This window comes from Phyllobates terribilis, unplaced genomic scaffold, assembly GCF_046119375.1.
Source record: "Phyllobates terribilis strain yellow unplaced genomic scaffold, ASM4611937v1 Scaffold_2__4_contigs__length_985480577, whole genome shotgun sequence".
Lineage (NCBI taxonomy): Eukaryota > Metazoa > Chordata > Amphibia > Anura > Dendrobatidae > Phyllobates > Phyllobates terribilis.
In genome coordinates, this window is record NW_027362762.1 from 691,119,734 (window position 1) to 691,146,095 (window position 26,362).

General features: G+C 40.1%; 1 protein-coding gene across 18 annotated transcripts in view; it reads right to left on the bottom strand.

The window, feature by feature from the left end:
- The window catches only part of NFASC (neurofascin), a 165,695-nt gene that overhangs the window by 38,177 nt on the left and 101,156 nt on the right, over positions 1-26,362 (bottom strand). For 9 of the 18 annotated variants that reach the window (XM_073666996.1, XM_073667024.1, XM_073667018.1 and 6 more), the window contains 9 exons: positions 25,637-25,738; positions 24,667-24,864; positions 24,434-24,504; positions 9,743-9,965; positions 7,676-7,791; positions 7,196-7,400; positions 6,870-6,992; positions 5,867-6,040; positions 4,040-4,054 (listed from right to left, as the gene is read on the bottom strand). In XM_073666996.1, the coding sequence (XP_073523097.1) occupies positions 4,040-4,054; positions 5,867-6,040; positions 6,870-6,992; positions 7,196-7,400; positions 7,676-7,791; positions 9,743-9,965; positions 24,434-24,504; positions 24,667-24,864; positions 25,637-25,738 (1,227 nt within the window). The remainder of the gene's footprint in view (positions 1-4,039; positions 4,055-5,866; positions 6,041-6,869; positions 6,993-7,195; positions 7,401-7,675; positions 7,792-9,742; positions 9,966-24,433; positions 24,505-24,666; positions 24,865-25,636; positions 25,739-26,362) is intronic. The other 9 variants (XM_073667029.1, XM_073667026.1, XM_073667030.1 and 6 more) reach the window with 3 other exon arrangements.

Consider the following 26,362-nt stretch of genomic DNA (forward strand, 5'->3'; position numbering starts at 1 on the left):
ATAAAAAGATCCTCACTGGCACACAAAACACCGCCTAAATTCTTTAAAATGAAAGTTTTTTTGGCCAGGAAAAAAGAAAACACATAAAAATGCTATGAAAAGCGTAGCTTTTTCTCCTAAAAATGTTGTGTTTGAGACTAGCCCAAAAACTCTCAAGATTTTGTACGGTAATAGCCAACTTTTGCAAACCAATCAGATTACTTCTTTCATTTTTATGCTGCTTTCCAGAAATATTTGGATGACATGGGTAACTGTCCATTTTTATTTGCAATATCCCTTACACACAAGACCCATTTGTCTTTTTTTATAGAAATGTCTCCATCTTTTCAACCACCCATGCAATCATAGGTCACATTGGAAACCGTATATAATGTCACTGGAACAATTCATACACAGAGTCTTAGCTAAGAGGATGCCAAGATGTAACATATATTACTCTGAAGAACACAAATGTCATACTCCGGTCATTCTAAGAGAAAATACAATAATATAGTTACTGGAAATAGAGATGCAATGAACATTTTCATTTCACACAATTTGTACAATTCAGTGCTGAAAACATGGCCAAAAATAGTCCAAGCAAGCTGAATGAATGACAATGAAGAGAGATATCACAGCCAAGCTGAGTGATCACGGGAGGAGCCGTCCTTCTGCCCTATGTGCAATACACAGGATGGAAGATGACAACCTGTAATGAAGCCGGCATGCACACATACAAGCAGCAGACTGCAAATCTATTGCATTGACTTACAGAATGCATTGTTGTATCTGCTCGTATTCTAATTGCTGGGAATATGACATTTATTGTTATCCTTAATAACAATATATCATAGCTTAAAGGGTTTAACTCAAAAATATCATACTCACCATTTAAACCCTCCACCACTTTAACACTTTAGCGCTGCACATCAAGTGGTTCTCTACCAGTCTGTGTTTACCACCTTAGGGTATGTTCACACCGTGCTTTTATTGAGGCGCACAAACCAGACGTGGTTTTCAAGAGAAATTTACATCAGGAATCCACATGGCTTTTTACTGGATTTTTTTAAACAGTATTTGACACCCACGGTTACATTTTGAGCAGATTCCATAAGGAATCCGCATAAAAAAATTTACATATTGCTTCTTTTTTTTTCTTCAAAGAGGCTTACAAAATCTTGCCAGAAAAAAAACTCATAAAAAATTGAACAGCATTTTGGATTTCTTATTAAAATCAATAGGAAGAAAATTCAGAAAGTATTTGAGACAGTTTTTTAAATCGATTTTAATGCGTATTGGCTTCAAAACCACATCCATAATCTATGTGTGAATGTAGCCTAAAGCTGAATTTACACTGGCCAATTATCATGAACAAGTGTTCCTAGGAAGGCTTGTTTCCCGATGATTGGACAGTGTATACAGGCTGCCAATCATCCGATAAACAAAAAAAACACTTGTTCCTGGGGTAAAACGATTTTTAAACAGGATTAAAATTTATTGTTCTCAGAAGCACATAATCCTGTGTAAATAAGACATGTGCTGCCAAGAACACAGTGTAGGAGCACAGAACGATCTATTATTGATCGTACTGTGCACATGGGAAGTCTAATCAGGTGATTAAATGACTGCTAATCAGCAAGCAATTAACTGATCGGCAGCCATTTAACTTTGCAAGTCGGGTGGTATAAGTCCGCTCTTACGGTGAGGCATAAGCCAATCAACCACTTACTGAATACTGATTACGTTATAGTCATAGCTGTTGTGACTGGCTAAAGCAGTCAAATACTGGTGACGCATGTCACTACTTCAGCATGGGAAACACAGACTGGAGGGAGGTCAATATATCGGCGACGCTGAAACAGCAAGGAATTTCAACAGTTACAGCTTATCCAGAAAGCCAAAAAAAGGAAAAGCAAGGAACCGCCTCTCTTAGGCTATGTGCACAAGACGTCTTTTAGATGCCAGACTAGCCGCCGATTTTTCCCAAGCAAATCCGCTTCAGGGAGCATCTCTTAAACCAAAATGTCAAGTATAGAGAGTAGGAAGAATGAACATATCACTTCTTTTAATCGCTTCAGGGTTTTCGAACCAAGAAGCCATTAAAAGACGTTACATAAGATGGAACGTGTGCACAGCATTGTCGTTTTGACATTGCTGTGTATTATGTTCATTTTATAGGACACTTTATCAGGCAGATTCTAAGCAGAATCCGCATAAAGAAGACGCCGTGTGCACATCCCCTTATTCATATACAGTGATGTAGAGTGCATTGAAACCGGATTGCGGGCAGCTGCGTGTCACAGCTCCGAAACAGCCATGCACTCCCCCTTCGGCATGCCTACTGCTTGCCCTGATACCAGCCATTCTTGGTTGCCATGCTTACATGCACCTCAGGTCTATTTCTGTGGATATTTTAATGATATGTACAGTATATATGTAACTGGATAGCATTGCTTTAGAGATTTAACTGTGGACACTTGACACCTTACACACTCATGTCTTCTACAACTTTGGCCCAGATAAGATTGAAGTACAAATATAATATATTCTTGAAAGAGAGAACACACCGGCAGTGTTCACACCACACCAGTCTTATTAAAACTGCAGACATGGATTAGAAATGCACCACATTTATCAAAGTAGCTCATGACGCTTAGATCAATTTCTAGTCTAAGTTTACATAATTTACTAGCTTACTTTGTCATACAAACTTGAGACTTAATTTTGACATAATCATGGAGCAATGTGACACAACTTGGGTCATGCCAATTTCTTAGAAAATCACTTCCCTTCCAGTGAAGCCATACACCCTATACAGGTGAGACAGAAAAAGTGTCCAAAACAAATGGTAAATGTGGTACAAGGACGTAGTGTGCCCTGATATACATGCAAAAAAATGTGTCAACAATGGCGTTCTTTACAGAAAATCCTGGGAAGAAACCCTGGAAGAAATCACTAACCCTGAGCCATTATCACATTACCAGTATACATTTTAATATTCTGTAATTAAAGAATAATAGTTCCTATTCAAATGCTTCAAGCAGAAATCTTGAACATATCAAAGAATTAATACAGAAAGTATATAGCAAATTGCATAATTTTTCAGTATACAACAAATAGGTTTTCTTTGCTTGAAGGGAGACTTTCATCAGATTCATGCTGCCCGAGCCACAGGCACCATGAATTGGATACTGGCTGCGTTATTGCTGTTGTGTATTACTTTGAAAGGCTATGGCATTTCAGAGAAAACAAACTTTGAATATCTGTCCGGGGACAATGACACTAGGATGGCTAGTCTAGGCAAGTCCAGGGTGGCTTGTCACCACCCCGCTCCCCATGACTGACAGGTCTCTCCCTCCCTAATTGTGTGTGTACCCGAAGGATCGGTGCAGGGAGAAGCCGCCAAGGACTTGTGTTACTAATCATGCTAGATGCGTTGACCCTGGCCGGCTTTTCCAAGTATCTTTTCTCTGAAATGATGCAGCTGGTCTGAATCATGCTGCCTGTGGCTCGGCCAGTATGAATCTACTGTCAAGTTCTCTTTAAACTGGAAATCCTTTGGAAGTGAAGTCTAGAAATAGCTATAAGCGACATCAGAAATAAAAGTTCTGTAGCTATATATGGTTGTATATTCACATACAAACATTTTTTTTACTTTTCCCCCTATGCCTGGAAATATACATACTATGGTCTTGTGTAAATGTACAGTAGCACGTCTTCAGCTCCCCTTCAATATACTTACGCTGCATTTTTTTATTTTTACATACAGAATTTCCCTGTCTCTTCTTCGCTTGGGGAACATGGAGGCCAGCTTGTCTGCCACTACTTATCAGGAAAAAAGCACAGAAAAGGAGCTGATGGACATCACTTTATAGATGACGATCCTCCCAGTAGACACTGAATGCTTTTAGTTTAATAGAGCTGAGGAAGAACGCCATTACCACAAGCAATCTACTGTATGTTGCAGGCAATATGGGTGCTTTGAGAGACAGAATACAATGTTGCAAGCTTAGCATGCTAAAAGCCACATGCATGTTACCATGCGATCATATTACTTTACCTGAAGTAGGGGGAACTGCAGACCTCACAGAAAGCCAAGAGTTTAGAAAAGCAAGGGCAAAAAAGAAAGAAAAAAAGCCGAACACATAAACACAAAGAAGAGAAAAACAATGACACAACGGTCCCTATCAAGTCTCTGGAAATATGTGCAACTTTTTCCATGCCAGGTATGAAATATTGTACATAAGGTACCATAAAAAACAGAGTACAGTGAGCACAATTGGAAAAGCTTAGTTTGGCAGAAAAATTGTATTAGTTATGCAAAATATTGAATCTTTAGTTAATGGGGTCTTCGCTCTAAAAGAAGAGATGGTATAACACTAAGATTTGCTATCGCTTTCTCTTTGGTGGGGCGGACTGCCAGAACCTCATGATTTTTCCCACACAGGGATGCGGAGAACCAAACACAACACCTTTCACTTGACGAAAGCTTTTTGCAGTTTCCTACATAGTCAGGAGGGCTTTTGTCCAACAGATTCAAGGGGGCATTAGTTACTTCATTGTGATTATATGCTTGGCTGCTAGAGGTTGACCCTCATGAATCAAAATTATAAGGTACAGGTGCATCTCAATAAATTAGAATATCATCAAAAAGTTAATTTATTTCAGTTCTTCAATACAAAAAGTGAATGTCATCTATTATATAGAGTCATTACAAACAGAGTGATCTATTTCAAGTGTTTATTTCTGTTAATGTTGATGATTATGGCTTACAGCCATTGAAAACATAAAAGTCATTATCTCAGTAAATTAGAATACTTTATAACAACAGCTTGAAAAATGTTTTCAAAATCCGAAATGTTGGCCTACTGAAATGTATGTTCAATGAATGCACTCAATACTTGGTCAGGGCTCCTTTTGCATCAATTACTGCATCAATGCGGCGTGGCATGGAGGCGATCAGCCTGTGGCACTGCTGAGGTGTTATGGAAGCCCAGGTTGCTTTGATAGCAGCCTTCAGCTCGGCTGCATTGTTGGGTCTTCTATCTCTCATCTTCCTCTTGACAATACCCCATAGATTCTCTATGGGGTTAAGGTCAGGCGAGTTTGCTGCCAATCAAGCACAGTGATACTGTTGTTTTTAAACCAGGTATTGGTACTTTTGGCAGTGTGGACAGGTGCCACAGGTGCCAAGTCCTGCTGGAGAATGAAATTTCCATCTCCAAAAAGCTTGTCGGCAGAGGGAAGCATGAAGTGCTCTAAAACGTCCTGGTAGATGGCTGAGCTGACTTTGGTCTTGATAAAACACAGTGGACCTACACCAGCAGATGACATGGCTCCCCAAACCATCACTGATTGTGGAAACTTCACACTAGACCTCCAGCAGCTTGGATTGTGGCCTCTCTACTCTTCCTCCAGACTCTGGGACCTTGATTTCCAAATGAAATGCAAAATTTACTTTGCATTTACTTAGTGTGTCAATGACTGCCTTCTGGACATCTGTCAAGTCAGCAATCTTCCCCATGATTGTGGAGCCTACTGAAACAGACTAAGGGACCTTTTTAAACACATTTGCAGGTGTTTTTTGTTAAGTATTTTAAATTACTGAGATAATGACTTTTGTGTTTTCATTGGCTGTAATCCATAATCATCAACATTAACAGAAATAAACAATTGAAATAGATCACTCTGTTTGTGATGACTCTATATAATATATGAGTTTCACTTTTTGTATTGAAGAACTGAAATAAATTAACTTTTTGATGATATTCTAATTTAGTGAGATGCACCTGTATATTCTGGAGATAGGTCAATGCATTGTAAGATTAAGGTACATGTTTAAATCTGTATGAATGTATTACATTTTGGAAGAATCAGTTTTTTTTACCTTCATCCGGCCTGAGAGGCGTATCGACCGTCACCACTTCTCCAGCTCCAACCTGTGTCCTTGCACTTAAGGTAATGCGATAACGTGATATTGGATCCGTCCTTGCTATAGTGAATTTCGTTTGGTTTGGTGACAGAATCTCAACCACTGGCCTTGCGAATCTGGAACCATTGACTGTTGGAAGATTGATGTGAATAGGAGTGAATATTAAAAATGTAAAACCTGCAGCAAAGGTCACAATATTTTAAAAGTTTTGCATAGTCATCCAGGCAAGTGGCAAATATGATATTTCAGACACCAAATGAATTCTAAATTGTGAATGCCATCTTGCCACTACGAGTCCTATATAATTATAGCGGGATGATTGGTGAAAACAATTTAAAAGGGAACCGGTCATGTCCAGAAATGCTACTTATCTACAGATATAGTGGTAATCATTGGTAAATACCATTAATCCGGCTGCCTTAATAGAGAATTGGCTATAGGGAGAAAGTAATCTAATATCCTGCCAGACTGTCAAAGTGCTGGGGAGTGATTAAAGTACGCTCACTGTGTAGTGAGCGGTGACTGTTACATCTCCCTGCCTCGATGACTAAAAGCAAGCAGCTACAGGGAGGCTATAAGTTCAGTTTCTCCCTGTAGCTGCTGTTTATTTTAACGCTATCTACAGTACATGCTGATTACCCCTATATTTGCAAATAAATAGCGTTCCAGGACATGACAGGTTCCCATTAAAATAGTAAAACATTATTTTTTTTTCTACAAAACTCTAACGTAATGCTAACTGGTAGAAAAAACACCAAGGGTATAAGTGTCGTGGTTGCAGAGGTAGCAGTTGCTCCTGAACCCAGCAGCATGCGGCCCATCTGGAGAAAACATCAGTATTCTAAATGGCACATGGTAAATCAGGGCCCTAATTCAAACTATAATGCCCCTTCTGGAAAGAACTCTTAGGTTGGAGCTTAGTTATAGAAAATCACTTACCACCAAACTGTTCACTTACATGCTTGGTAGCGTAAACCGTAGCCTGTCAGATTCCCATTGGGGTGTTCTGGAGGACTCCAATCTAAGAAAATGGTTTCACGGTTTGGTTCACTGAATCTAAAGTTTTTAGGCTGACTGGGCACTGGAAGAGTGAGAAGAAAGTAGATGAGAACAAAATAAGTAAAAGCTGATTGTGTGCCATATGGGGGTACATAGTGACTTAAGAGGGCACGATCGCACCGTAGAAGTAACACTCTGGATTTTCACATTTTAGTTAGCAGCTGGTTGTGACATACACAGCAATATGTTAGCGGTCTGTCATTCGCTCTCTTCCTGAGCACCTACCTCCCTCTGGTGTGGTGAACTCTTTAATGTCACTCTTCGGGCCGTCCCCTCTCCCGTTCACAGCTACCATGTACAGTTTGTAGTTGCTGTAAGGTATCAGGAAGGACACGATCCCTCGTACACGATCCCCGATGAAACTCTGCTGCAGCTTTTTTCGGGAGACCCAAACTCCTCTCAGCAAACTACTCTCCCTCCAGTAATATGCCTTTTGAAATACACAGCCCGATCATTTAGCAGACAGCCTTTATATATTAGTAGGGGTGATTTTTGGTGGACTGTCGGGTCGTGTTATTACACTTAAACAGCGGGTCAATGTTTAGTTTCCCTGGTTTGTAAGTTTCATGTAAAGTAACATGCTGGGGGTTGACGATGGTTAATATATCCACAGAGATAAGTCGTCATTATTTCCCATCCCCCTCCTCTTTCCAGATTAAATATTAGATATAAGGGGGCTGTTAATTAGGAGCTGGCTCCGCTCACTCTGTATTCCACGAGACTTCCTTGGACAGACGCAGGGGCCACACGTGTCCATTGAAGGGAGATGGCCGTGCTGTTCGTGACCCTCAGTCTAATGTCAGTTGGTGCTGCTTTAGGATCTGAGGGTAAAGACAGCTTTAAGCAGACCGACATACCAGTTTTCTATGCCAGGCCTTATAGTACAATTCAATAAAATTCTCCTGATTTCTGATTGGATCCTGCAGGATATTTCACTGTTTTCTCATGGAGTTCCAATATAAAGCAACTCCTAATGTTAATGGGTGACTGAGTGATTTAACATTTTGGACTCCAAAGCACAACTTCTAACATACAGTAGTGCCCTCCACTATGCCATGTTTCAACTGGAAAATTGCACTCTTTTATGGAAAAGTAAAAACCTGTATTTTTAAAGTGAACCTACCTGTCATGAGTGTCAGTGATACTGTCTGTGGATGATAATAAAATTGCACCATCTTGTGGCAGCAAAAGTAATAACCAAGGCAGTTCAAAACAAAAATGTTGTTAAAGAGGTTCTGTCACTTGCTCAAAAAATTGAGTAAAATAAATATCTTGTAAAAATTCATGAGCTCCCTTGATTCTGCTGCTTTTTTTAACGTTTTTTTACACTCATTGTAGAGATATTTACATTTATCGGTTTTGGAAAGCGGTATGTGAAATCTTTGCTTGCAAACCAACTGGGCGTTTCTTCATAGTCTTCTCTTTTCTCCCTCCAACATGCTGCCAATCACATCTTAATGGCATTTGGGATTGATAGATTGCTAGATCAGCTGCCAAGCTGTGATTGGTAACATCTGAAAGGGAGGGGTGAAACTGCACACCCCTTGAGAAGACTCTGAAGAAACCTCCAGTTGGATTACAAAATAGAGATTTCACATATTGCGATCCAGAAGAAACAACTGTAAATATCTCTGCAATGGAGCGAAGCAGCGCAAAAAAAGAGTGGATTTTTACAAACTATTTCACTCATTTATTCAAGTGAGTGACAGATTCTCTTTTCAATCTGCTGCAATGTGACTTTTAAATGATCAAACTGTAATGTAGAAAATGTGGATAATTGCATTTAGCATCTGAAAAGGTAGTGAACATTACAACACAGACTGATTACTGATCATAATAATGAAAGCAAAGTGGATCTAATTCATTATTGGCATGAAAATCCAAAAATCTCTGTTTACAACAAATCTTTTGTTTGTGAGGAAGAGATCATCATATTCTGAGAGCTATAACTTTGTTTTTATTTGTCTACTGGGCTGTATGAGGGCTTGTATTTTGTGTAATGGGCTGTCATTTTTATTGGTGCCATTTTTTGCTGCATGCGACTTTGTGATTGCTTTTCATTTAATTTTTTGGCACCCTTCACCATCCAAGATGAATAATGAAACAGTTTTATAGTACGGGTCATCACAATTGCAGCGATACCAAATATGTGTATATTTTCCAAAAGTAAACAGCTTTCTTGTGTTTAAAGTGGGTCTGTTTTTGTACATTTTAGATAATTTTATTATTTGCAATATTCATTAGACCCACAAGGAAACTTGAACATGCGATCCTTTGATTGTATAGATGATACACTGTAATATATATGTAGTACACTGTATTGTCTAACCTTTCAATGTTTGACTGGCAAGTAGTGTTCCGGGATCTGATAGACCGAGCTGTATGACAGACAAGGAGGCCGTTGTTTGGCCTCGGGGCTAATAAGGCAACATATCGACCCCCTTGATCGCGCTGCTTGTGAGTTGACAGAGGGAGTGCTTTCTGTCTGCCAAACTTATTACATGTGCGGGCAGTGGTCACTGCAGCTGATAAAAAGTATAACAGCCATAAACACACACAGTTGTGAACCTGGCTGCAGCAATAGATATCATAAATATCCAGCTATCCCAGTAGAGTAAATCTGAGTACCATTACCCTACAGAATGCCCCATACACAGCAAGCAGGGCATGGTACGCATAAGAACACAGCAGTGCCATCAATATTGTGAGATTCACAAGAATTGTCTCATTCTAGTAAATAAATATGGGTCCGTAGTGGTTTGTACTACTCACAATCTTCTCCAGAGTATCCAATCACAGTGCCTGGTTCTGGTGACCTGCCAAACTCATTTTCTGCCTGCACCCTTATTTCATAGGGGGTGTACACTGGAGTGTTCCACACAACATGCTTGTTGGTCCACACTGTGACATTGCTCCATGGCTCTCCGGTGTGCCGCTGGCGCCACTTTACATTGTAGCGTAGGTTGGGACCATATGCCTGTGTAGAGTTCAGTGGCTGTGGATAGTAAAGTTAAAGAATAGGAAAAGAGGTGTCATATATGAGACAGAATAGTGATCATTAGGGGAGGACATTTTTTGAACTTGCTGCAGTAAACATTATATATACACATTATTGATGCGCAAGTATGAATTTGCTCGCCAAGTATTTGCGGTGTTCTCGGCATCGATGTTACTGTTACCACGGCGGCATGTGTCACGGCTGTTGGACAGCTGTGACACATACAGGGATTGCCTGTCAAGGGTTAACAAGGCTTAACAATTCATACTCGCTCATAACTAATACTCATATATACAGTCATGGCTGAAAGTGTTGGCACCCTTGAAATTGTTCCAGAAAATGAACTATTTCTGCCAGAAAATTATTGCAATTATACATTTTTTGTTATACACGTGTTTATTTCCTTTGTGTGTATTGGAACAACACAAAATACAGAAAAAAAGTCAAACTGGACATAATTTCACACAAAACCCCAAAAATGGGCAGGACAAAATTGTTGCCACTTTTTCAAAAATTGTGGGTAAACAACTTTGTTTCAAGCATGTGATTCTCATTCAAACTCACCTGTGGCAAGTAACAGGTGTGGATAATATGAAAATTACACCTGAAACCAGATAAAAAGGGTAGAAGTTGACTCAATCTTTGCATTGTGCGTCTGTGTGCACCAGACTAAGCATGGAGAACAGCAAGAGGAGAAGAGAACTGTCTGAGGACTTGAGTACCAAAATTGTTGAACAATATCAACAATCTCAAGGTTACAAGTAGATCTTGATGTTCCTTTCAAGAAGTTTACAACCCGACTGTAGCTAATCTCCCTGGATAGTCCGAATGGTGGATAAGCAGCCCCAATCAAGTTCCAAAGAAATTCAAGCTGTCCAGCAGGCTTACGGTGCATCAGTTTCAGCTATCCGTCGATATTTAAATGAAATGAAGCACTATGGCAGGAGACCCAGGAGGACCCCACTGCTGACACAGAGACATAAAAAGCTAGACTGCAGTTTGCCAAAATGTACTGTGTGTAAGCCAAAATCCTTCTGGAAAAAGAGACCAAGATAGAGCTTTTAGGTAAAACACATCATTCCACTGTTTATCATAAACGGAATGAGGTCTACAAAGAAAAGAACAGAGTACCTACAATCAAATATCGTGGAGGCTCAAAGATATTTTGGGGTTGTTTTGCTGACTCTGGCACTGGGTGCCTTGACAGTGCGCAAGGCATCATGAAAACTGAAGATTATCAAAGAATTTGGGGTCTCAATGTACAGTCATGGCCAAAAGTATTGAGAATGAGACAAATAGTAATTTTTCCAAAGTTTACTGCTTCATTTTTTGTAATGGCAATTTGCATATACTCCTGAATGTCAAAGAGTGATCAGCTTAACAGCAATTACTGTACTTGCAAAGTCAATATTTGCCCAGAAAATGAACTTTAACCCCCAAAACACATTTCAACATCATTGCAGTCCTGCCTTAAAAGGAGCAGCTAACATCGTTTTAGTGATTGATCCATTAACACAGGTGTGGGTGTTGATGAGGACAGGGCTGGCGATCAATCAGTCATGATTAAGTAAGAATGACATCACTGGACACTTTAAAAGGAGGCTGGTTCTTGGTATCATTGTTTCTCTTCAGTTAACCATGGTTATCTCTAAAGAAACACGTGCAGCCATCATTTCACTGCACAAAAATGGCCTAACAGGGAAGAGTATCGCAGCTACAAAGATTGCACCTCAGTCAACAATCTATCGCATCATCAAGAACTTCAAGGAGAGCGCTTCCATTGTTGTCAAAAAGGCTCCAGGGCGCCCAAGAAAGACCAGCAAGCGCCAGGACCGTATCTTAAAACTGTTTCAGCTGCGGGATCGGACTACCAGCAGTGCCGAGCTTGCTCAGGAATGGCAGCAGGCTGGTGTGAGTGCTTCTGCATGCACTGTGAGGCGGAGACTCTTTGAGCAAGGGCTGGTTTCAAGGAGGGCAGCAAAGAAGCCACTTCTCTCCAGAAAAAACATCAGGGGCCGACTGATATTCTGCAAAAGGTACAGGGAGTGGACTGCTGAGGACTGGGGCAAAGTCATTTTCTCTGATGAATCCCCTTTTCGATTGTTTGGGACATCTGGAAAACAGCTTATTCGGAGAAGAAGAGGTGAGCGCTACCACCAGTCTTGTCTCATGCCAACTGTAAAGCATCCTGAAACCATTTATGTGTGGGGTTGCTTCTCAGCCAAGGGAATCGGCTCACTCACAGTCTTGCCTAAAAACACAGCCATGAATAAAGAATGGTACCAGAATGTCCTCCAAGAGCAACTTCTCCCAACCGTCCAAGAGCAGTTTGGCGCCCAACAATGCCTTTTCCAGCATGATGGAGCACCTTGCCATAAAGCAAAGGTGATAACTAAATGGCTCATGGAACAAAACATAGAGATTTTGGGTCCATGGCCTGGAAACTCCCCAGATCTTAATCCCATTGAGAACTTGTGGTCAATCATCAAGAGACGGGTGGACAAACAAAAACCAACAAATTCTGGCAAAATGCAAGCATTGATTATGCAAGAATGGACTGCTATCAGTCAGGATTTGGTCCAAAAGTTGCCAGGGAGAATTACAGAGGTCTTGAAGAAGAAGGGGCAACACTGCAAATATTGACTTGCTGCATTAACTCATTCTAACTGTCAATATAACCTATTGGTACTCATAATATGATTGCAATTATATTTCTGTATGTGATATAAACATCAGACAAACACTAATAAAAACCAGAGGCCAGCAGATCATGTGAAAATATAATTTTGGTGTCATTCTCAAAACTTTTGCCCATGACTGTAGTGCACAGTGTCAGAAAGCTGGGTTTGTGTCCTAGGTCATGGGTCTTCCAGCAGGACAGTGAACCCAAGAAGAAGCACCCAGAAATGGATGGAAACAAAGTGCTGGAGAGTTCTGAAGTGGCCAGCAATGAATCCAGATCTAAATCCCACTGAACACCTGTGGTTAGATCTTAAAATGAAAACTGCTGTTGGGAGAAGACACCTTCAAATATGAGAGACCTGGAGCAGTTTGCAAAAGAAGAGTGGACCAAAATTCCAGTTGAGAGGTGTAAGAAACTTGTTGATGGTTATAGGAAGCGACTGATTGCAGTTATTTATTCCAAAGAGTGTGAAACCAAGTATTAAGCTGAGGGTGCCAACAATTTTGTCTGGCCCATTTTTTGGGTTTTGTGTGAAATTATGCCCAATTTTCGCCTCTGTTGTTCCAATACACACAAAGGAAATAAACAAGTGTATAAAAAACATGTGTAATTGCAATCATTTTCTTGGAGAAATACTTCATTTTCTAGAACAATTTTAAGGGTGCCAACACTTTCGGCCATAAATGTGTGTGTTTGTATATACAGTGCCTACAAGTAGTATTCAACCCCCTGCAGATTTAGCTGGTTTGATAAGATGCAAATAAGTTAGAGCCTTCAAACTGCAAACGAGAGTAGGTTTTATGAACAGAAGCATAAATCTTACAAACCAAAAAGTTATGTTGCTCAGTTGAATTTTATTAAATTTTAAACATAAAAGTGTGGGTCAATTATTATTCAACCCCTATGTTTAATATTTTGTGGAATAACCCTTGTTTGCAATTACAGCTAATAATCGTCTTTTATAAGACCTGATCAGGCCGGCACAGGTCTGTGGAGTTATCTTGGCCCACTCCTCCATGCAGATCTTCTCCAAGTTATCTAGGTTCTTTGGGTGTCTCATGTGGACTTTATTCTTGAGCTCCTTCCACAAGTTTTCAATTGGGTTAAGGTCAGGAGACTGACTAGGCCACTCCAACACCTTGACTTTTTCCCTCTTGAACCAGGCCTTGGTTTTCTTGGCTGTGTGCTTTGGGTTGTTGTCTTGTTGGAAGATGAAATTACGACCCATCTTAAGATCCTTGATGGAGGAGCGGAGGTTCTTGGCCAAAATCTTCAGGTAGGCCGTGCTATCCATCTTCCCATGGATGCAGACCAGATGGCCAGGCCCCTTGGCAGAGAAACAGCCCCACAGCATGATGCTGCCACCACCATGCTTGACTGTAGGGATGGTATTCTTGGGGTCGTATGCAGTGCCATCCAGTCTCCAAACGTCACGTGTGTGGTTGGCACCAAAGATCTCGATCTTGGTCTCATCAGACCATAGAACCTTGAACCAGTCTGTCTCAGAGTCCTCCAAGTGATCATGAGCAAACTGTAGACGAGCCTTGACATGACGCTTTGAAAGTAAAGGTACCTTACGGGCTCGTCTGGAACGGAGACCATTGCGGTGGAGTACGTTACTTATGGTATTGACTGAAACCAATGTCCCCACTGCCATGAGATCTTCCCGGAGCTCCTTCCTTGTTGTCCTTGGGTTAGCCTTGACTCTTCGGACAAGCCTGGCCTCGGCACGGGAGGACACTTTCAAAGGCTGTCCTGGCCGTGGAAGGCTAACAGTAGTTCCATAAGCCTTCCACTTACGGATGATGCTCCCAACAGTGGAGACAGGTAGGCCCAACTCCTTGGAAAGGGTTTTGTACCCCTTGCCAGCCTTGTGACCCTCCACGATCTTGTCTCTGATGGCCTTGGAATGCTCCTTTGTCTTTCCCATGTTGACCATGTCTGAGTGCTGTTCACAAGTTTGGGGAGGGTCTTAAATAGTCAGAAAAGGCTGGCAAAAGAGATCTTTAATCCACACATGTGAAGCTCATTATTCTTGGTGCCTGAACTACTTCTTAATACTTTAGGGGAACCAAACAGAATTCTTGTGGTTTGAGGGGTTGAATAATAAATGACACTCTGAATTAACTTTTAACGTTTTAAAAAAAAAACAAAAAAAAACCAAAAACAAAATTTGCTGCAATGCATTTCCCACTTCCAGGCTGATCTACAGTACAAATGTCACAATGCCAAGTTAATTCCGCATGTGTCAACCAGCTAAATCTGCAGGGGGTTGAATACTACTTGTAGGCACTGTATATATATATATATATATATATATATATATATATATATGTATGTATATATATATATATATGTATATATATATATATATATATATATATATATATATATATACAGTACAGACCAAAGGTTTGGACACACCTTCTCATTTAAAGATTTTTCTGTATTTTCATGACTTTGAAAATTGTACATTCACACTGAAGGCATCAAAACTATGAATTAACACATGTGGAATTATATACTTAACAAAAAAGTGTGAAACAACTGAATATATGTCTTATATTCTAGGTTCTTCAAAGTAGCCACCTTTTGCTTTGATGACTGCTTTGCACACTCTTGGCATTCTCTTGATGAGCTTCAAGAGGTAGTCACCCGAAATGGTCTTCCAACAATCTTGAAGGAGTTCCCAGAGATGCTTAGCACTTGCTGGTCCTTTTGCCTTCACTCTGCGGTCCACCGTCCAGCTCACCCCAAACCATCTCGATTGGGTTCAGGTCTGGTGACTGTGGAGGCCAGATCATCTGGCGTAGCACCCCATCACTCTCCTTCTTGGTCAAATAGCCCTTACACAGCCTGGAGGTGTGTTTGGGGTCATTGTCCTGTTGAAAAATAAATGATGGTCCAACTAAACGCAAACCGGATGGAATAGCATGCCGCTGCAAGATGCTGTGGTAGCCATGCTGGTTCAGTATGCCTTCAATTTTGAATAAATCCCCAACAGTGTCACCAGCAAAGCACCCCCACACCATCACACCTCCGGTGGGAACCAGGCATGTAGAGTCCATCCGTTCACCTTTTCTGCGTCGCACAAAGACACGGTGGTTGGAACCAAAGATCTCAAATTTGGACTCATCAGACCAAAGCACAGATTTCCACTGGTCTAATGTCCATCCCACCAACAGGTATGTCAGTTTGATGGTCTCTGCCCCTTGCCGAGCACTTTACAACATTACATTACAGCAATTTGCACTCGGCATTATCTCCATCAACCTTATGATCTTCTTTTTCTCCAGTTTGTGCAGTTACCCTGTGATTATATATATCCCAGCAATTTGCACTCTGCAATGACTTTTTCTTGAACAATGGTAATGGTCCTCACTTTTCACATACACACTTTGTTTATACATGGTACCATCCTTGTTTTATGTTTAGGATAATACTTATCGCTGGCATACCTTTCATATACATATATGTAACAATCTTCTGTGGGTTTGCAAATTGTTATATCTATCACAATTATTTGTATATTTATTGTGCTATTTATTTTCAGCAATGTTGCATGTACAAAATTTGGTATGGCGGCTTTTCATGTGTTTGTAGCACCACTTTGACCAATTCTCTCAATAAAGGTCTTTTATATAAATATTGGTTCATGTTTTTGGAAATATTGGACTGGACATTCGGTGGTTCTCCTTCCTCTTGTGTTCTCAACCGAATGGTCTGCCATTTATTGTGCCACACATTACATACAATTTATGGTGGAGTGGTCATATTGACCGTTGTGTCTCTAAATGACTTATTCCCATGAGTGTGGATGTCCCTAAGTGCATATTTTACTAATAATTTACTGTGCTCCGCACAGGCTTCTTCTCTTGGGATATGGATTTTAAAGCCAGAGAATCTTCCTGGCAAGGACAAATCAAAGAAGTATTTGGCAATAGTGGTGCAACTGCACTAGGTTCTGACAGTGCACAGGTTGATTCAGTTACTCATACTATTAAAAATCTACTATTTAGAAGAACCCGTCTTTGGTGGACAAAGCTTTTTTAGAAAATTACATACTTAAACAGTTGATTCCTAGAGGATTAAGGATCCGTGTTATTCCATCCTTTGTTGTTGAAGATAAGAATTTTATTAATAATTGGGAACAAATATGCAATGATACATCAAAGAGATTAATGGAATTGCTTATTCAGTTGAATCAAAAATCCATTATAGAGATTGATAGCACCCTGGAATCGTTATACACCAGTGCCAGGGTTGATCTAACCTCTGATCAATTATCGACAATTGACATTCAAATGAATAAATTCATTGACCAATGGGTCAAAGAGATTCAAGGTAATCAAACAAACAAATTGAAAAGAGATTTACGAGATTTCTCTTTGGGCAAAGTATATAGATGGAGGAAACCATCAACACCTGGTGTGGATAGGTCTCGTACTCCCTCCATTTCATCCAACCCGCCAACCAGTGAAGTGTCTGACGCCTCCTCTTCCGTCTCTGTATCCATAATTTCTACACCTAAACGTAAACGGGAGCTACGCTTCCTTCCAAATAAGCGCAACTATGGCTATTCACCTGAGAACAATAAAAATAATTTGAAGGTAATTAACTTGAGTTCTCACAATTTTTCTTACACTGAAACTTCAATGTTAAGTAAAGGTTTAATGTTTTGCCCCTCGGCACATTTTGATAGATTTACAGCCATCAAAGATCTATACCTATTTGCACGCAAACTCCTTTTTAAACGTTACTTTCATGATCAAAATGTACTTCAATTATTCCCTACAGAGACGGAACAGAAGACGTTGACCACTTTGGAAGAGTTGGCTGAGGAACATAATGATTTACACGGAGGTAAGATCCCAACCTCCATAAAACCTCGGTCCCAAAAATTCCCACCGCTGTCTACTTGCCCTACTATTGACATTTTTGTTAAGATGGTGAGCCAAGATTTTGTCAACATTCCTCGATACCCGTCATTTGATAACTTGACTAGGTTAGAAAGACAAAGTCTGCTTCGGTTACGTGATCTTAATGATATCGTCTTTAAACCGGCAGATAAGGGTGGGAATGTGGTGGTTTGGCCCAAAACCATGTATGAAGCAGAAGCTTTCCGGCAATTGAGTGACTCCAACACATATAGGAAGATGACATTGAATCCTATGGCTAAATTTCAAAATGAATTGTCGGAACTCCTGCTTGAAGCCAAAAATGATGCAATCATTTCTAATGAGTTGCATCAGGCATTAAAGGTTGGCGAGCCATCCATTCCCACCCTGTATCTCGTTCCAAAAATCCATAAGAATATTCAAGTACCACAAGGCCGACCAATCATATCGGGGTGTGGTAACTACCTCGAAAATGTCAATAAATTCATTGATGCTAAGTTACAACCCTTGGTTGAATTACTTCCATCGTTCACTGAGGATACCAGCGAATTTTTAAAGAAGGTAGATGGCCTTCATGTGGGTAGTAACATTCTTCTGGTGACATGTGACGTGGAGGCTTTGTATACCCACATTCGACATACTGACGGTGCACAGGCTATCCAATATTTTTTACGTACTTCGACCATTTCTTCCACAATGAGTAATTTCATTATACAACTATTACAGTTTACGTTGTCTCACAATTTCTTTTTGTTTAAGGGGTCGTTCTATCTGCAGCTCCAGGGAACTGCGATGGGAGCGTTGTTGGCCCCATCCTATGCCAACTTGTTCCTGGGGCTGTGGGAGAGGGACCTCTTCCTGTCTGATCGATATTCATCTATGGACCGCGTTCTCTTCTGGACGCGGTACATAGATGATATATTTTTGATCTGGCAGGGGTCTGATCATGAAATACATGACTTCATAAATACCCTAAATGAGAATCCATACAACATTCACCTTACATATCATTTCGACAAACAATCCATTGAATTTTTGGATGTTAAAATCAGCATAGACCAATTGAATTGCTTACAGATGGATTTATTCCGCAAATCAACATCAGTGAATTCTCTTTTATTGGCTTCCTCATCTCATCCACCAGCCATGATTCGATCTATACCAATAGGTCAATTTTTAAGGCTGCGTCGTATATGTTCCAACGATGTTGATTTTGAGAGACAAGCAGTAGATTTGAAAAATAGGTTCTTGGAACGTGGATACAGTCGTCGCTCTATTAAACGGGCATATAACAGAGCCAGACACACCTCGAGACATATGGCTCTATATTCTAAAAAATCATCATTGGTTGATAATCGAGTCAGATTTATTACGCAATATCACGGCCAAACCAATCTAATGCGTCACTTTTTGAGCAAATCATGGTCAATTCTCTTATCTGACCCAGTTCTTGCTAAATACCTTGACCCTAGACCCAGCATTACCTTTAGGAGGTCCTGCAATCTTCATGATTGCTTGGTGAAAAGCCATTATACTAATGAAGGTAATACCTTTTTGTCCCATTCCGAGCCACCAAAAGGTTGCAAACCATGTGGGAAATGTGTTGCATGTCCTAATATTGGATGTGCCCGCGATTTCCAAAGTTCTGATGGAACATTAACCTATCAAATACAACATTCCATCACCTGCACTACATCTGCAGTGATTTATTATGTTACCTGCCCCTGCCCATTAATCTATGTGGGATTGACTACCCGTCAATTAAAAGTTCGTATTCGCGAACATGTACTAGGAATTGAAGCGGCAAAAGACGTTAATGACATGTCTACATTGAAAACATTACCAAGGCATTTTAAACAACACCATAATTGTAAAGCTTCGCTATTACGAGCTATTGGAATAGACCACATCCCACATAGTATCAGGGGCGGTAAAATCAGTAAACCCTTGGCAAAATTGGAAACTAGGTGGATTTGGACATTAAAAACTGTATATCCACTGGGCCTCAACGAAAATATAAGCTTTGCTCCTTTCCTGTAAACTGTCTCTTGGTCTTTGAACCATTTTAATTGGTTTTAGGTTGTTTTATTGCGGTTTTATATTAATATTCCTTTATTGGTTTCATTTTTTAGTATGTCTTGGTGTCAGCCTTTCTATGCTTCATTGCCCGTGAAACACCTTCATCCACACTGAAGTGGCTTCTGAATTTGGAAGTCCCTTCCCTTGATACATCATTAAAGACTGAGTCCTATTGTGTTATAATTGTTTTCACTATATGTAATATTGATTTGATATGATGTTGCACACTTATTTTTCACATCACTTTTTATCACCTTATTTTTATTTAGTTCACTACACCCACATGCTCATCACTCTGGTGCTTGTCAGTTTTTATAGTAATTATTTATAACAGTTATATTTAGTTTTATAATTAATATTTATTTATTGTTTTAAAACTGTCAGCATCAATTCATCATCACACATTATATTTGTGGTTGTCTAAAAGGACATCATCAGCTGCACACACTATAATCACTTCACGTTACATATTACTATTATTATTACGTGTACATGTATGTGCGTGCGCATGCGGGCGCACATGTGTGTGTGCGTGCACATGTAGACGCGCGTTGTGTGTGCGTGTTTGTGTGTGTGTGTGTGTGTGCATGCATGCATATGTTTGTGTGCATGTATATGAGTGTATGTGCACACCACCCCCCCCCTTGTTGTCATTCACATGGGACACTTACCATATCGTACAATTATTACACACTTATCACTTATACATATAGCTTTTGTTTGCACTCTGTTTTTTACATTGTCAATTTACACACTCCTTTAGGTAAATGTCCAGTTTGACATCACAGGTTGCACTCATCATATTCATATCATATGTCTTTTATTATTATTTCATTATTATATATTATTTTTTTATATCATTTTCATTATTATTTTTATTTTATTTTTTTACACTTTTTTCATGTCTTATCACTCCTTCTCACACATGCAGTTGTTGTTTCAATTACATCTAATTTATACATAATCACTTACATATACTTGTTTTTGTCAGCACAGTGTTCGTTTCTATTGCTATTTACATACTTTTTCATATTTCATTATATCTAGTGAATGGGATTTCATGTATGTTATATTAGTCCACTACAACTGGATATTATGTAGCGGAATGGACTATATGATCCTTTGATCCTGGCCCCTCTCTCTTTTTTATATACCAGGTACTGACTCTGCTCCGTTCGATGCGCCTGCTCTGTCTGTGCTCCCGATTCCTGCTGGTCCCGCATCTCTATGTGTCCTGTCGGTTCGGGTCATATGACCTGACGCGGCGGGTCACATGATGCGGGTGCCCGCAGGTCCTGGTGCCTCCTGACGGCGCATGCGCAGTTACATCGAGCGAACCATGACACAGGACCTTATGTTACATTGCATGCTGGATAAGGCACGTGCTTGCCCACTCATAGTAATTACATATGGGGCACTTCCGGTTTATGCCCGGACACACGGCAATGGCTGATTGGCCACATCTTTCTTTTTAACATCGGTCGGTCTCAAAGACCAACACACCCCATGACGAAGGACACCCCAGTCCGAAACGCGCGTCGGGGTCTGCCGCGCATTCCTTCTCTTTGCATCCCACCAACAGATATGTCAGTTTGATGGTCTCTGCCCCTTGCCGAGCACTTTACAACATTACATTACAGCAATTTGCACTCGGCATTATCTCCATCAACCTTATGATCTTCTTTTTCTCCAGTTTGTGCAGTTACCCTGTGATTATATATATATCCCAGCAATTTGCACTCTGCAATGACTTTTTCTTGAACAATGGTAATGGTCCTCACTTTTCACATACACACTTTGTTTATACATGGTACCATCCTTGTTTTATGTTTAGGATAATACTTATCGCTGGCATACCTTTCATATACATATATGTAACAATCTTCTGTGGGTTTGCAAATTGTTATATCTATCACAATTATTTGTATATTTATTGTGCTATTTATTTTCAGCAATGTTGCATGTACAAAATTTGGTATGGCGGCTTTTCATGTGTTTGTAGCACCACTTTGACCAATTCTCTCAATAAAGGTCTTTTATATAAATATTGGTTCATGTTTTTGGAAATATTGGACTGGACATTCGGTGGTTCTCCTTCCTCTTGGGAACCAGGCATATAGAGTCCATTCGTTCACCTTTTCTGCGTCGCACAAAGACACGGTGGTTGGAACCAAAGATCTCAAATTTGGACTCATCAGACCAAAGCACAGATTTCCACTGGTCTAATGTCCATTCATTGTGTTCTTTAGCCCAAACAAGTCTCTTCTGCTTGTTGCCTGTCCTTAGCAGTAGTTTCCTAGCAGCTATTTTACCATGAAGGCCTGCTGCACAAAGTCTCCTCTTAACAGTTGTTGAAGAGATGTGTCTGCTGCTAGAACTCTGTGTGGCATTGACCTGGTCTCTAATCTGAGCTGCTGTTAACCTGCGATTTCTGAGGCTGGTGACTCGGATAAACTTATCCTCAGGAGCAGAGGTGACTCTTGGTCTTCCTTTCCTGGGGCGGTCCTCATGTGAGCCAGTTTCTTTGTAGCGCTTGATGGTTTTTGCAACTGCACTTGGGGACACTTTCAAAGTTTGCCCAATTTTTCGGACTGACTGACTTTCATTTCTTAAAGTAATGATGGCCACTCATTTTTCTTTACTTAGAATTTGTATTATAGCAAGAAAAAAGCAGCTAACAGTCTATTCAATAGGACTATAAGCTGTGTATCCACCAGACTTCTGCACAACACACCTGATGGTCCCAACCCCATTTATAAGGCAAGAAATCCCACTTATTAAACCTGACAGGGCACACCTGTGAAGTGAAAACCATTTCCGGTGACTACCTCTTGAAGCTCATCAAGAGAATGCCAAGAGTGTGCAAAGCAGTCATCAAAGCAAAAGGTGGCTACTTTGAAGAACCTAGAATATAAGACATATTTTCAGTTGTTTCACACTTTTTTGTTAAGTATATAATTCCACATGTGTTAATTCATAGTTTTGATGCCTTCAGTGTGAATGTACAATTTTCAAAGTCCTGAAAATACAGAAAAATCTTTAAATGAGGTGTGTCCAAACTTTTGGTCTGTACTGTATATACACACATATACTGTATATATACTATTAAATGCTAGAAAATTATCATAACAAGTATTGTCAGCTTATTATCCCACTGGGATAAACTTTGATTCAGCCTCAAACTGCAAACCCAAGTTTCTACCACTTTGTCTCCTCTATCGCAAAAATACTTTTTGAATCCTCTTTCCACAACCCAGTTGTGAATGCCATTTTCATTTCCTACCACCAAGTCCTTCTCTGTAGTCTTACATCTAACACTCTTGCACTCCTCCCATCCAAGCTCCGCTCTTCTGCCCACTTATTTTACCACTTCTCTTTTTACTCCTTTTCCATTCCCGTCTACCAATTCTTTCAGTGGCTAGAAAATGCAGTTCCAATTTCTAACAAGGAAATACAAGGTTTCCATAACCCGTTCCCCCCCATCATGAAATCTCTCGCTACCTCTCAATATGTAATCTCCTTTCCTCCCAAGACCTCCTTCTTTGTTCGTCTCTTCTCCTTCTCACATACTATTTCTGAAACTTCTGCCGTGTATTCCATGTACTTTTCAACTCAATACACCAACAAATCAGACTCTCTGCACCTTCAAATCCTTAAAAAGCAACCTAATACCTACCTCTTCTGAAAAGCGTATACAATAATCCTACTGTATGATTAGCTTCTGCCCTCACCTATTGTCACCTTCCCCTTTCTCCTGTGGATTGCACACCCTTGCGGGCAGGGCTCTTCTCCCGCTGACCAGTCTGTTTCGTCTTTATTGAACTTGCTTTTTGTCTAATATAATATACGGTAACCCTTTTTAGATGTACTGTGCCATGGAATTAATGGTGTTTTACAATAAAAAAAACAACAATAATAATAATTAGGCTTGGTGGCCACAATGAACACTGAAAGTTTTCAGGATTTTTTAATATTTAGACATTTCTTTGACCCTTTTCTTTTCAGTAATATTCATATGAAGTGACGTTTGCAAATGTGCATATACAAAAACACAGATATACCTGAAGAAAGTGAAGCAAGTTACGCTGACAGTAAAACCTTTAAATAGTATTATATCAACAGGATAGAAGATAACGTATTGATTGATGAGGGTCCGACTGCTGGGACCTACACTGTTCAGCAGAATGCAGAACTTTTATCCCCGTTAGAATGGAGCGGCAGCGCGCCTGCTGAACCACCACTCCATTCATTTCCTATGGGGCTGTTGAGCACTGCGCTCCGCTTTTATAGCAGCCCTATAGAGAATTAATAGAGCGGTGGTCTGGCATGTGCACTTCTGCTCCATTCTAACAGGCATATAAGTTGCCATGTCAAGGATAAATGTTCATTGTTCTGCCGATCGGTGCAAGTCCCAGCAGTCTGACCCCCATTGATCTTCTATTCTGTGGATAGGTGAGAACTTATTTTCACCGGACAACCCTTTTAATTCAAAAAGATGACTCCACAAAATGTAAATTCATGCAGCACATGAATGCTGAAGGCAATCACTAGGTTCAACGGTCATGGCACAGTAGACAGCATAAGACCAGTGATTGGCTGCAGTGATTACGTGCTGTTGACAGAACCTCTGGGGCCCTGTCAACACACACTGGTGGAGAGTGGTGGAAAGATGGTGCTGGAGGGGCAACAAGTTCTTTAGGTGGGTACTGCTAATTTTGCTATGTTAAAGCAAAAAGTAGACTTGCCCGCCCCTATTATTAAAATGTATTAGTAAAACCTATAAATCTATAACTTATCTTACTTACTGTCCATGTGATCTCCATGTTGTCTTTGCGTGTTCCTGCTCCACGAATATCACCTGGATTAACTTCTGGGGCTAAAAATCCAAACACATTTTAAGCACACTACAACAGAATTGGCAAAAATCCACATGATGCAATTCTTTGATAGAAAAGTATAAAATTAATTGTATCGATTGTATAACGAGACTGGAGCGTGACCATATGATAAAAGATATAACCATGAATTCATCACTTACGTGCCCCATTCGTTTGGTATCGCTCAGATGAAGGGCTGGGCATGCTGCTTCCAAGATCATTTAGTGCCAGAACTCGAAACTGGTAGTTGACATATGGAGAGAGACGAAGCAAAGCAGAGTTCACATTACCAGGCACTGAGGCAAGGTTGTTCCATGTCCCTGATTGGAAACGGTCCTCCTCAAACTGTATAATAAAGCCTGATGAGTAAGAAAAACAATTGAGCGTGTCTGACCCTGTATAAGGTAAAAAGAAGACAAAGAAGAAAACAATTCAAGTGTATTGAGCCTCCGCCAACCCAGCCTGACCGACAGCTGCAGCTTATACTGAGCAGTGTGAGATCATGGCAGCATGGAGGAGAGAAACAATAAGGAGCTGTCAATCAGAATGTGAGAGGGGGAGACGCTGAGTTTAAACTTTCAAAAGAATTTCACAACCATTCTCACATAGATTTACTAAGTACACCAGCCTCAAAAGGTCTAAGAGATCTGTTTAATAATGCATGGAGTATTGTGAAATCTGGTGACAGATCAGCTTTAAAGATTTTCATTACTCTGAATCTCGCGTACAATCTCAAGTAAATGTGATCACTTTGGAAAGAAAACAAAAAAAACTGAACTGTGTGCCACTCACTATGGCAAAGAAAAATGAAAGGTATGTCTTCTGCTTTCCCTGATAGTCAGCTGAAAAAGAATCCCCTAGGTTCAACGATTCTTTTTCTTCAGTACACAATTATGCGTTCTCCTACTCTACAAAGAGTAATAAATATAATTAAAATTATATATAAAATAACAAAATTAAAGTGAACTTTACTAAGTTTCTGATGAGCTAATAAAGTACATAGGGACAAAACATGCAGATTAGTGTCATGTCATACTTTGTAGGGCTGAAGTCTAAAAATGTGAATCTGATGTGAGGTTCTTCATATCAGTGTCAAAATTATCTAAAAAGAATAAGCATTCTCCAACTCACCTGTTATAGGGCTGTTGTTATCGTCACCTGGCACCCATGTGAGGCGGACACTTCTTTCAGCAAGGTCAGTTAACTCTAAATCCATTGGAGGGTCCGGTTTATCTAAAGAGGGTATACATGAAATTATGAGAGGTACTGCTTTTAGATGTGGTCCACAACGTATAATCCCATAAGGAATACCTTTAGGTTGGATCCAGAATGTATGATCTTATAAAGAGTAGCTTTAGGTGGGATACAGAATGTATGATCCCATAAGGAATAGCTATAAGTTAAATCAAGAATGTATGATCTTCTAAAAAAATAGCTTCAGGTGGGATCCAGAATGTGTGATCCTATGAGGAACAACTGTAGGTGGGATTCAGAATGTATGATCCCATAGGCAATAGCGTTCGGTGAGATCCAGAATGTATGATCCCATAAGGAACAACTTTAGGTTGAATCCAAAATGTACGATCATATAAAGAATAGCTTTAGGCGAGATCCAGAAATCTATAAGGAAAAACTTTAGGTGGGATCCAGAATGTATGATCCCATAAGGAATATCTATAGGTTGAATCAAGAATGTGTGATCCTTTGAGGAACAACTTTAGGTGGGATTCAAAATGTGTGATTCTATGAAAAACAACTTTACGTGGGATTCAGAATGAATGATCCAATAGGGAATAGTGTTAGGTGAGATCCAGAATCCTATGAGGAACAACTTTAGGTGGGATTCAGAATGTGTGA